This window comes from Mobula birostris, chromosome 8, assembly GCF_030028105.1.
Source record: "Mobula birostris isolate sMobBir1 chromosome 8, sMobBir1.hap1, whole genome shotgun sequence".
Lineage (NCBI taxonomy): Eukaryota > Metazoa > Chordata > Chondrichthyes > Myliobatiformes > Myliobatidae > Mobula > Mobula birostris.
The window spans coordinates 62,479,050-62,492,645 of NC_092377.1; the positions used below are offsets into that span (position 1 = coordinate 62,479,050).

Here is a 13,596-nt window from a genome sequence, read left to right on the forward strand (position 1 = left end):
CTTGAAGTTAGATTTATTTCTCTAACTGTTACTATACAGCTACGTATGTTTTTTTCTTCTTTGTTTTGTTTTGCTCAATCCTTCTGCATTGCCAAGTTTATTTTGTAATGGAAGCTGAAACTGCTCGTTGAATATGTGAGAATAGAAATCATAGTAACAGTCTATCTGTAGTAACTTGAAAGTTGGAAGCAGATATTGGAATTTATAAGCATTTATTGACTGATACTGAGCTAAAGATCATTAACAAAGCTGGCTTATAGCATGTTCTGGACCATCCTAGATCAGAATATTTCCATTATGAGGAAACATTATTTTGTTTTATTAAAATAATTAACATTTAGGGTAAGAATAATGTATAGTAAAAATGATGATTTGCTCGGACTTCAAAAATCTTAGTGGTTTGATATCTGGTTCTCCAGCAGATATTCGCACTTTCCATGTTCCATGGTTCTTTTTCCTACATTACCTTGAAATGTTAGTGTGTAACATTTTTAAAAAAAAATAAACTTAAAATCTGTTAGTGCATAGCATCTGATGATCTGAATAGCATCTGATGATCTGGAGAATCTAAATTCTATTTTAGAGTTTTAGTTAGTGCATAGCATCTGATGATCTGTTAGTGCATAGCATCTGATGATCTGTTAGTGCATAGCATCTGATGATCTGAATAGCATCTGATGATCTGAATAGCATCTGATGATCTGGAGAATCTAAATTCTATTTTAGAGTTTTAGTTAGTGCATAGCATCTGATGATCTGTTAATTCATAGCATCTGATGATCTGGAGAATCTAAATTCTATTTTAGAGTTTTACTGTGATTGGCTTCAATGTAAAAACAGTAATAAAGCCTCCAAGGTATTTAACTAAAAATATACGAAATTCAGTGGAGTACCACTATCTACAATTTTCCTCTGTGATTTACAAATGATCTTTTCTGGGAAATATATTTCTGATTTGCTTATTATCACTGGAAGAAATTCTTGGAACACTCCAACTAACAGTACTGTAGGAGTTCCTACACCATATGGGTGACAGCAGATTGGGGCAGCTCATCACTAGTTTATCGTACACAATTTAGAAAAGACTATAAATGACTTGTTACTGTCTTAAATGATTATTTAACTCCCATCCTGAGTAGTGGGTGTACATTCTTAAAACTTCATAATTCAGCATTAATTGCCACAAATTTGATTATTTTGTCTAGCTCTGAGGTAGAGCGAACAGTTTACATTTTTGGGACTTCATTATACTTGTGGTTTTGTACTACTTGGAGTGCTTAATGCTTATGCTAATTTCATGTTTTTTTCTCTCTGAGTGGGAAGTGGAATTCTCTGCCCCAGAGAATGGTGGAGGCTAAATAATTACTAAAATACAAGGTGGAGCTAGATAAATATTTGAGGTCTGTGGGGAACTATGAAAGATCAACCATGATTGTGTTGAATACCAACACAGCTTGAGGGGCCTGGTGGTCTACTACCACTCTTGTTTTCTTCTGTTCTTGTGTAATGACTAAATCATTCTCTTGTAAGCATAGTGTCATCAGTACATAAGCTTCAAATGAATGATTTTTAATATAGAGAAAAAATAAGTTGAAAGAAATGTAATCTTTTTAAAAATACAACTTAAATACTTTGTGGTTTAATTTATAATATTATTCTATTAAAAAGCAAAATATTTTGTAAGAAGATTGAGAGGCTATTTGATCCAGAGTACAAGGACCCAGATTCTCCAGGGAGTGCCCATACCCTGTACAGGTACTTCTTGAAAATTTTCAAATGATTTTGAGAAATTGTTTGAACTGTTATTCCTGACTACTGAAGATGTCATGTGGTGTTCATGTCTTTTTCAGATGTAGTTTGTGTAAGAAACTTCTTACCAAAGAAACTGAGAAAATGCTTCCTTGTTTGCCTGTGAAAATAAATATTGATCTGCATGGAAATATAATATACTTGCACAATAGGTAACTTCTGAATTATACAAATGCTTGAGCTTGCAGCAGAGTTTATCCATAAAAATAAGGTGTTGAGGTTTCTGGTTGCTGCCTTTGATACTTTTAGCCTACCCATCACATTTATTCCTGCAACATCTAACCAAAAAAAATTGATGCAAACTTGTAACTGACCTAACATTCTTCCTGGTTTTTGAAATTGCTGTATTTTTTTGATGGTCTGTTACTCTTTTTGCTAAATTTTTCCCAATGTAATAATAACAGTAAAGTTAACCTGAGCATTTGCAATTTTTAGGGACAAAAACTGGGAAGTGCACGAGTATCTTAATAGCCTCTATGAAGACTTGAAGTCTTGGCAAGACGTGTATTGGCGTTTATGGGGAACTATAAATTGGTTACCCTGTGCAAGATGTAAAAAAGTAAGCTTTCATATTTACTTTTGATGCTGAATTGTAAAAAGAATGTTAAAAGTGCCACTTCCAACAAGTTATTTTTTAAATCTGTTATATAAACTGGTTTTAGTCAATTCAAAAACGCAAACATGAGGAATTCTGCAGATGCTGGAAATTCAAGCAACACAACTCAAAGTTGCTGATGAACACAGCAGGCCAGGCAACATCTCTAGGAAGAGGTACAGTCAACGTGATAGGAGAAGACAGGAGGGGGAGGGATGGAGCCAAGAGCTGGACAGTTGATTGGCAAAAGGGATATGAAAGGATCATGGGATACTTTTCTTTCTCCCTGGGCCTCCTGTCCTATGATCCTCTCATATCCCTTTTGCTAATCACCTGTCCAGCTCTTGGCTCCATCCCTCCCCCTCCTGTCTTCTCCTATCATTTTGGATCTCCCCCTCCCCCTCCCAATTTCAAATCTCTTACTAGCTCTTCCTTCAGTTAGTCCTGACGAAGGGTCTCGGCCCGAAACGTTGACTGTACCTTTTCCTAGAGGTGCTGCCTGGCCTGCTGCGTTCACCAGCAACTTTGAGTTGTGTTGCTTTAGTCAATTTAAGGTGCCTTGCTTTTTAATTGACAGATAATGGAATTACTCAACAGAAAAGAACTTCTGTAATGAAGGGCTAGCTGTACTAAAAATGGGTCAGTTAACCAGTGTGAATGATTAGCTGGGTGCTGTGGGTAGCATAGGGGAATTATCAAGGTATTGCCTACCTTCTTCCAACATCTGTAGCTATAGGGCTGGTGCCCATGGGTTGGGAAATTGAAGGTGTTACCCATTTGTTCAAACAAAAATGGTGCAAAAAACACAAGTCGTAAGCCAGTTACTTTCACTTTATTTATGGGGAAACTTTTGAAAATAATGATGAGGACATTGACAACCAGGGGATTGAGTGAGGAAAGCTAGCTTGGATACAATAAGGGCAAATTCTACACAATTTTTTGAAGAACAGCAGAGTTGATGAAGGGTCCCTGGTCGATGAGATATACAAGTATATGGACTTTCAATTGTACCTAATTAAGTGTTGCATAGAAGGTTTTGTCATTATGACTGAAGCCTGCCCTCCCCCCAATAAAAGGGGAACAGACAGTAAAGAAAGAGCAGTGAACAAAGTGCATAGAGTAAAGCCAGATCTAACATATAGAGAGGCTTTGAGGAAAGAGAAGCAGAATAGACAGTGTAAAGACAGTAAGGTAGAACAGCTGAAGTGTGTGTACCTCAATGCAAGAAGCATCAGGAACAAAGGTGATGAACTGAGAACTTGGATACATACATGGAATTATGATGTAGTGGCCATTACAGAGACTTGGCTGGCACCAGGGCAGGAATGGATTCTCAATATTCCTGGATTTCAGTGCTTTAAAAGGGATAGAGAGGGTGGAAAAAGGGGAGGAGGGATGGCAATACTGGTCAGGGATACTATTACAGCTACAGAAAGGGTGGGTAGTGTAGCAGAATCCTCTTTTGAGTCAGTGTGGGTGGAAGTCAGGAACAGGAAGGGAGCAGTTACTCTGCTGGAGGTATTTATAGGCCCCCTGGTAGCAGCAGAGATACAGAGGAGCAGATTGGGAGGCAGATTTTGGAAAGGTGCAAAAATAACAGTGTTGTTATCATGGGTGACTTTAACTTCCTTAATATTGATTGGCACCTGATTAGTTCCAAGAGTTTAGATGGGGCAGAGTTTGTTAAGTGTGTCCAGGACGGATTCCTGTCACAGTACGTGGACAGGCTGACTAGGGGGAATGCCATACTAGATCTAGTACTTGGTAATGAACCAGGTCAGGTCACAGATCTCTCAGTGGGTGAGCATCTGGGGGACAGTGACCACCGCTCCCTGGCCTTTAGCATTATCATGGAAAAGGATAGAATCAGAGAGGACAGGAAAATTTTTAATTGGGGAAGGCCAAATTATGAGGCTATAAGGCTAGAACTTGCGGGTGTGAATTGGGATGATGTTTTTGCAGGGAAATGTACTATGGACATGTGGTCGATGTTTTGAGATCTCTTGCAGGATGTTAGGGATAAATTTGTCCCGGTGAGGAAGATAAAGAATGGTAGGGTGAAGGAACCATGGGTGACAAGTGAGGTGGAAAATCTAGTCAGGTGGAAGAAGGCAGCATACATGAGGTTTAGGAAGCAAGGATCAGATGGATCTATTGAGGAATATAGGGAAGCAAGAAAAGAGCTTAAGAAGGGGCTGAGAAGAGCAAGAAGGGGGCAGGAGAAGGCCTTGGCGAGTAGGGTAAAGGAAAACTCCAAGGCATTCTTCAATTATGTGAAGAAAAAAGGATGACAGGAGTGAAGGTAGGACCGATTAGAGATAAAGGTGGGAAGATGTGCCTGGAGCTGTGGAGGTGAGCAAGGTCCTCAATGAATACTTCTCTTCGGTATTCACCAATGAGAGGGAACTTGATGATGTTGAGGACAATATGAGAGGTTGATGTTCTAGAGCATGTTAATATTAAGGGAGAGGAGGTGTTGGAGTTGTTAAAATACATTTAGGACGGATAAGTCCCCGGGGCCTGACGGAATATTCCCCAGGCTGCTCCACGAGGCGAGGGAAGAGATTGCTAAGCTTCTGGCTAGGATCTTTATGTCCTCGTTGTCCACGGGAATGGCACCGGAGGATTGGAGGGAGGCGAATTTTGTCCCCTTGTTCAAAAAAGGTAGTAGGGATAGTCCGGGTAATTATAGACCAGTGAGCCTTACGTCTGTGGTGGGAAAGCTGTTGGAAAAGATTCTTTGAGACAGGATCTTTGGGCATTTAAAGAATCATGGTCTGATCAGGGACAGTCAGCATGGCTTTGTGAAGGGCAGATCATGTCTAACAAGCCTGATAGAGTTCTTTGAGGAGGTGACCAGGCATATAGATGAGGGTAGTGCAGTGGATGTGATCTATATGGATTTTAGTAAGGCATTTGACAAGGTTCCATACAGTAGGCTTATTCACAAAGTCAGAAGGTATGGGATCCAGGGAAGTTTGTCCAGGTGGATTTGGAATTGGCTTGCCTGCAGAAGGCAGAGGGTCATGGTGGAGGGAGTACATTCAGATTGGAGGATTGTGACTAGTGGTGTCCCACAAAGATCTGTTCTGGGACCTCTACTTTTCGTGATTTTTATTAACGACCTGGATGTGGGGGTGGAAGGGTGGGTTGGCAAGTTTGCAGACGGCACAAAGGTTGGTGGTGTTGTAGATAGTGTAGAGGATTGTCAAAGAGTGCAGAGGGACATTGATAGGATGCAGAAGTGGGCTGAGAAGTGGCAGATGGAGTTCAACCCGGAGAAGTGTGAGGTGGTACACTTTGGAAGGACAAACTCCAAGGCAGAGTACAAAGTAAATGGCAGGATACTTGGTAGGGTGGAGGAGCAGAGGGATCTGGGGGTACATGTCCACAGATACCTGAAAGTTGCCTCACAGGTGGATAGGGTAGTTAAGAAAGCTTATGGTGTGTTAGCTTTCATAAGTTGAGGGATAGAGTTTAAGAGTCGCAATGTAATGATGCAGCTCTATAAAACTCTGGTTAGGCCACACTTGGAGTACTGTGTCCAGTTCTGGTCGCCTCACTATAGGAAGGATGTGGAAGCATTGGAAAGGGTACAGAGGAGATTTACCAGAATGCTGCCTGGTTTAGGGAGTATGCATTATGATCAGGGATTAAGGGAGCTAGGGCTTTACTCTTTGGAGAGAAGGAGGATGAGAGGAGACATGATAGAAGTGTACAAAATATTAAGAGGAATAGATAGAGTGGATAGTCGGTGCCTCTTCCCCAGGCACCACTGCTCAATACAAGAGGACATGGCTTTAAGGTAAGGGGTGTGAAGTTCAAGGGGGATATTAGAGGAAGGGTTTTTACTGAGTGGTTGGTGCGTGGAATGCACTGCCTGAGTCAGTGGTGGAGGCAGATACACTAGTGAAGTTTAAGGGACTACTAGACAGGTATATGGAGGAATTTAAGGTGGGGGCTTATATGGGAGACACGGTTTGAGGGTTGGCACAACATTGTGGGCCAGAGGACCTGTACTGTGCTGTGCTATTCTCAAAAAAAAAAAGAAATTTGTCTAAGTTATAGGGCTCAGAGTAAAAGTGAGCTGTTTATTTTCAGACTGGAGGAAAGAGTTCAGTGAATTTCCCTGGGAACAGTACTTAAATTAATGTCTTGGACCTGGACATACAGATATAATGTCCTAATTTGCAGATGGCTCATAACTTCCAAGAGGTGGATGTGCAAGCGAAATTTAATACAGGAAAATGTGAAGCAGAAGCCATGAGAAGAGAGAGCATAAACAGAAGGTGAAAAGGTTCTGGAAAGATAGAGATCTGGAGATGTACAAAAATTGTGGAAGGTGGTAGGGCAGTTTGAAAAATTGATTTAAAAAATATACAGGATCCTACAACAAGAGACAATGGCAAGAATGTCATGATAAATCTTGTTAAAGCACTGATTTGGCCACAACTGGAGTTCTATGACCAATTCTGGGTACTGAAGTTTTTCCACTGATGACTGACGTGGATAGCTGAGAGAATTTGGATGCTTCTTCTTAGAACAGAGGGATTTACAATGTGATTTGATAAAGATATCTAAATCTATGAAGAATCTAGCCAAGTTAAATGGAGAAGAAATTTCTTCTTGACAAAAGGGTCAAGGAAATAGAATTACAAAAGCACAGATTTGACAGTTTTTTGCAGTGAGTATTCTAGATTGTTCTGTGGTGCAGGGGTGGTGAACCCCTATAGTGATGCTTAAAAAGGAATTGGTAGATAGAAAAGGCTGTGGAAGACAATGAATGAGTGGCTGTGATTGTATTTGTCTGCTTCGCATGTATGAAAGACTTATTGTGCCAAGTTGCTCCCCTCCAATGCTGTAACCATTCTGTGAATGAACATTATTACAAATGTACTTGGAGTAGGTGGCTATCTTGTTTGTAATTAATGGTATTCCAGTGGACAGGGTGGGGGCATAACCCTTTTTAGAATTGGTTTGGTGATGTTGAAGTTTATATTTCAAAGTTAAAGCATGTAGTTGTTGAAAATGTAAATATGGTTTAGCAAGTTTGTCATGCTGCAGGTATGGAAAGAGAGGGCATGGGTATTGATCACAAAGGCCAGTTAAGACAGGCAAGTAGCACAGGAGTCCTCTGTGGATATTCCCTTTCAAACAGATTAAAATAAAATCGATCTTTTTAAAATTGGAAGCTACTACCTAAATATTTGCTGTTAAAATAGTTCTAAAATACTTAAATTGTTGGGGGAAGTGGCTTCTCAGAGGATAGTAGCAACAGAAAAGTTTGTGATCAGCAGCTGACCACACTTGACTGTAATTTTTGTAGTGTGAGGGGATTAGATAAGATAGAATTTAAGTGTGGCCAAGAATGTTTTTGCAGATGATATGTATTTGGTCACTCTAGAGTGGCGACTATTTCTCATCTTAGGAAATGAAACCAGGCAGGTGGTGGAAGTGTCAGTGAGCGAACACTTTGAAACCAGTGGCGACAGTAATGCAAATTTCAAAGTAGTTACGGAAAAGGTTGATGTTTTTCTTAAAGAATAGGTCCAAAATTGGGGGTATCTGATTTTTATTTTAGCATGAGAGAAGACCTGGTTTAAGTATATTGTGAGCAGACACTAATGAGTAAATTATTACCTAGCAAGAGTCAGCAGGAGTTCAGATTCAACATATTTTGGTAAGGGTGTAAGGAAAAGATGGCAAAATTAAGGAACTCAGAATAACCAAGGTTATTTAAGGTTTGATCAGGAAAAAAAGAAACCAGATGACTGGTATGGACAACTATAATCAAGTGAGTCCTTTGAGGAATATACAGGGTATAGGCAAGTACATAAGAAGAAAATTATGAAGTTAAAAACAGGTCAGGCAACATCCTTGACAAGGAAGATTGAGGAGAGTGCCAAAACAATTTGTAAATAGCCAAGGAAAGAATGGGTCCCCTTAATGACATAGGGGTAATCCACATGCTAGGGGAAGTAGGCAAAATTTTAAATGAATACTTCTCATCTGTATTCACCAAGGATGTGTAGTGTAGTAAGTTGTTTGGAACTTGTAGCTATTGAGAAGGTGGAGGCATTAAATGTTTTGAAAATGTAATAATGAATAGATCAATTTCAGATCTCAACCCAGAAGATTTATCCACCATTACGTGTGGATAACATGGAACGAAACAGCTAGCACCCTGATGGAGATTTCTGTATTTTCATTAGCCCCAGGCAAGGGACCAGAAGACCAAAGGATACCCTTCGTGTATTTAAGAAGGGTTGCAGGGATAAGCCAGGTAACTGAACCCTGATGAGCTTTTATCAGTGGTAGGAAGTTACCGTAGAATATTCTAAGCAACAAGATCTGTGTTTATTTGGAAAGAGATTGGTTTGGGATATCCAGCATTGCTATGCAAGTGGGAAATCCTGTCTCACTAATTTGATTGAGATAGTTTTGAGGAAATAGATGAAATCAGGGCAGTAGGTGTTATCTATATGGATTTTAGCCAGGCATTTGACAAGGTGTTACATGGTAGGCTAGTCCAGAAGGTGCAGGCACCTGAAATCCAAGAGTGGTTTGATGATAAGAGGCAGAGAGTGGTGGTGGAAGGATGAAGTCTGTGACTAGTGGTGTAGCACTGGGATCAGTGACTAGTGATATAGCTCTGGGATCAGTGATTGGTGGCGTAAACTGGGACTCTGTCTAGACCTTTCAACATTCAAAAGGTTTCAATGAGATCCCCCCTCATCCTTCTGAATTCCAGTGAGTACAGACCCAGAGCCATCAAACGTTCCTCATATGATAACCCTTTCATTCCTGGAATCATCCTTGTGAACCACCTCTGGACCCTCTCCAAAGCCAGCACATCTTTTCTAAGATGAGGGGCCCAAAACTGTTCACAATACTCAAGGTGAGGCCTCACCAGTGCCTTATAAAACCTCAGCATCACATCCTTGCTCTTGTATTCCAGACCTCTTGAAATGAATACTAACATGGTATTTACCTTCCTCACCACTGACTCAACCTGCATGTTAAGCTTCAGGGTGTTCTGCACAAGGACTCCCAAGTCCCTCTGCATCTCAGATTCCTGGATTTTCTCCCCGTTTAGAAAATAGTCCGCACATGTATTTCTACTACCAAAGTGCATGACCATTCATTTTCCAGCATTGTATTCCATTTGCCACTTTCCTGCCCATTCTCCTAATCTGTCTAAGTCCTTCTGCATCCTACTTGTTTCCTCAGCACTATCTGCCCCTCCACCAATCTTCGTATCATCTGCAAACGTGGCAAGAAAGCTATCTATTCCATCATCTAAATCATTTATATAAAAAGAAGTGGTCCCAACACCGACCCCTTTGGAACACCATTAGTCACTGGCAGCCAACCAGAAAAGGATCCTTTTATTCCCACTCGCTGCCTCCTGCCAATCAGCCAATGCACTAACCATGTTAGTAACTTTCCTGTAATACCAAGGGCTCTTAACTTGGTAAGCAGCCTCATGTGTGGCACCTTGTCAAAGGCCTTCTGAAAGTCCAGATATTTAAAATCAACTGTATCCCCTTTATCTATTCTACTTGTAATCTCCTCAAAGAAATCCAACAGGTTCATCAGGCAGGAATTTCCCTGAAGGAAACCATGCTGACTTTGTACTATCTTGTCCTGTGTCACCAAGTACTGCATCACCTCATCCTTAACAATTGACTCCAACATCTTCCCAATCACTGAGGTCAGGCTAACTGGTTTATAATTTCTTTTCTGCTACCTTCCTCTTGTTTTCTGTTTAATTCATTTAGAATGTGAAGGAATATTTAATCTTTATAATCTTTTTTGTATGTAGGTGGCTATAAATTCTCCCATAAGGGAAGATTAGTATTTTAAAAATACTTATTTTGGTGAAACGTATCTGTTTTGTATATTAACATATGTATTGCAACAGTAATAACTGGTATAAATTAAAAAGACCAGTTACGAAAGCACAAAATTAAGCAATTTATCATTAAATACTTTTTTCACACCTGTGTTACAAGATACATTTATTTACTACTGCTCTATCTTAATTTGTTTTAGGTCTTTCCATGCACTGAACTCTCTCACTGCCGCTACCATCCAGAACAAGTGATGTATCTTCCTCCAGGCAATCAGTTGTCTACTTCTGGCTTTGGGTTCTATCCATGTTGTAAGCAGAAGGTGCTACGGTTTGATCCTCTTCAAGCAAATACAGTAAGCATGAAAACTGAACAAAAAATTGCTAATCAGTATGTATTAATAAAGAAGCATTCTAAAAGATATTGGGATGGGAGGGAGGGGAGGGAACATCGACTCAGACCATGAGAGGCCAAAACATATTGAGCCCTTGGTAATTTATAGTAGAGAAGGGAGGCAAGAAGTCTGCTCTGAATATGCTGACTTTTTGAAAAAGCTTAATTGTGATCCTGTTTTTTTTCCCTCAATGGTTTGCAATGCTGTCTGTTCAAATAGTTTACTGTAGTTAAGCATTTTATTCAGCAAGCCACATAACTGTCTCATCATTATTTGCAAACAGAGAAATTCATGTCTTTCTAACTGATACCCTTCAAATCACTTGGACTATTACTGTGCCCTTCTCTCTTCTACTGGAAGTATTCCATGTTTTTGAATCTTTTCATTTGGAAACTTCAGCCATTATTTTTGTACACTTGTACAAATGAATGTGCTAGATGATTCCTTTGGAAACATTTCTCTATCAACCAATCACTTTAAATGTGACAGTGCTACTGACAGCCTGGATGCATTGGTAGCAGTAGTTTCCCAGAGTTTTCAACTTCCAGCTTCATTTGATCTGATGTATTTGGTAGTTCTGGATTTATAGCCATAACTATAATTTGACTTATGTGAATTCAGTTGAGGGGCATACATTGAGAAGTACTATGGATGCCAGTTAATTGGGACACATCGGGATCAGTACATTTTGGTCCAATTAAGTGGTTACCCCAATTAGCTGAAGTTTCATGAAATTAGTTATAAAGGTATAAAAAAAGATAAACTGAGTAACAAATTATGTATTTAACTGAAAAACAAAACAAATCTATCTTTTATCTTACCAATAGCAATACAATACTATTAAATTGTACAGTAGATTCAAATAGTTATTGACGAAAGAATTCATGCAGTGTACATATTGAACAAAATCAGCACAGACAGCTAGTGCAGTTAATGGACTGCCTTCATAAAATGTTATCAACAATTGCATCCTCCAAATCTTCATTTTCAATGTAACATTCAAGATAATTGTTGATAATTTCAAATTCTTCTTGGTTCTTAATTTCTTTAAGTCATGAAATCATTTCATTTTTATTCCTAGCCAGTTCTGACATCTCCAAGCCTGAATGCTTGAAACCACAGTTCTGAATTGTCTTACTGCTTACTTCTGGCCAACTATCAGTGACAACAATCACTGCTTTTTGAACACAAACACATGCATCTAATGCTAATGAAAATCTGTTTGCTGGAAGCACGCTGTAGCATCTAACAGCCACACAACTACGCTGAACTGCTACTAGTTAGAACCTGTTCAGCAACTGTCTCCTGCCCCAATTAAATGGCATGGTGTCCAAAATAAATGAAAGGAATCCCATCGATTTTTAAATTAGTTTTTGTTCTTTAGGAGTTATCTCAAATAGGCGGCTGCCGCTATTAACCAATTAATTGTATTCATCTTCTATACAAGTCCTTCATTTATTTTTATCTGAATCAATGGGTTTGAGCTTCTTAGTTGCCTGTTTCCCGGAGTCACAGTAAGCTTTCAATTGCTTTTGCGATGGGCTTGCCAAATCTCTTTGAACGAGGAGGTTATTGCTTAAACTATTTAAATCTTGCGGATGGTATTGAAATGCAAAGAACAGACAGGGAAAGGTGGGCCAGTGCCAGAGCCACTCATTTAAAATAGTCCTGAGGGTTTCTGTTACTATCTGCGTAGTTGAGCCGAGTTCTCCAGGAATCATCCCTGCTGTAGTGGCCATGTTTATTCTCTTATTAAAACATTGCAGTAAACCCCAGTAATGGGCACCATGGTAACATAGCAGTTAGGGTGACGCTATTACAGCTCGGGACATTCTGCAGTTCAGAGTTCAATTCTGGTGCAATTCTGCAAGGAGTCTTTGTACGTCTCCCCATGGAATTTGTGGGTTTTCCCTGAGTGCTCTGTTTTCCTCCTACGGTCCAAAGACATACCAGGTATGTTAATTCATAATTGTAAATTGTCCCATGATTAGGTTAGGGTTAATCGGAGTTGGGGGAGCCGTGTGGCTCGAAGGGTTGGAAGGGCATACTGCACACTATATCACTAAATAAATAAATCTGCTAAGCACTTGCAAATTTTGTTTTGATCTATATCTATTCATGATTCTTTATATGTGAATGCACCCAATCTGTAGCCTTACACAATTTTTTTAAACCTCTAAGCATTGTGTTTTAGAAGATTTCTTGCTGTTGAGCCTATTTGTTTCTTTTGCCAACTTTTCTGTTCAGTTAATCTTCACAGAAGTTTTTTCCTTGTGTTGCTGAATTTATTTTTATGGCCCACATCTTTGATTCTTTTCTTTGCTTTTCCTGTATTACTCCTAAATGAGTATAATGATGTGTTCACTATTTTCCAATCATTGTATAATTTGCAGGTCAGTTATTTTCCTTATCCCCCTTATTCTCTCAGTTAAATTACACAGTGCATTTCTTCATACAAATCCAGGAAATGCTCCTGGATGCTTATAAAATTCTCATTTATTAAAAACAAACTCAGTGTATTTTTACTATTTTGAGCTTTGTCACCGATTATCATTTCTGTTTTGAAATATTGGAGTAGCAAATGCCTGGATGACCTTTATAATTGAAATATTTTTAGTTTGCAGTATACAGTGGGTGTCTTTATTTAACAAAAGCTTTCTCAGAGTTTTCTCAGAGAATGATGTAACGGTAGTTTGAAAAAAGTGGTTTTAAATAAATATCGATATTTAACAGATGCTCAGAAAGACAATACAATTTTAACATTTATATTTCCCCATAGCAAAAACTAAGGCAGCTATTTGAAATAAAATCATTGTGCTGCAGATGCTTAAGCAGCTATTATGATGTGAGAAATGGTTAATGTTTCAGAACAAAAACAGCTACTTGCAACAATCTGTATGCTTTTAACAAATACTATTTATCATTTCAACAAATTGATAGCACGT

General features: G+C 39.1%; 1 protein-coding gene across 1 annotated transcript in view; it reads left to right on the forward strand.

The window, feature by feature from the left end:
- sanbr (SANT and BTB domain regulator of CSR) overlaps positions 1-13,596 on the forward strand; it is a 60,003-nt gene that overhangs the window by 15,610 nt on the left and 30,797 nt on the right. Inside the window, 4 exon segments of the mRNA XM_072265299.1 lie at positions 1,669-1,755; positions 1,851-1,961; positions 2,245-2,368; positions 10,460-10,612. Of these exon segments, the coding sequence (XP_072121400.1) occupies positions 1,669-1,755; positions 1,851-1,961; positions 2,245-2,368; positions 10,460-10,612 (475 nt within the window).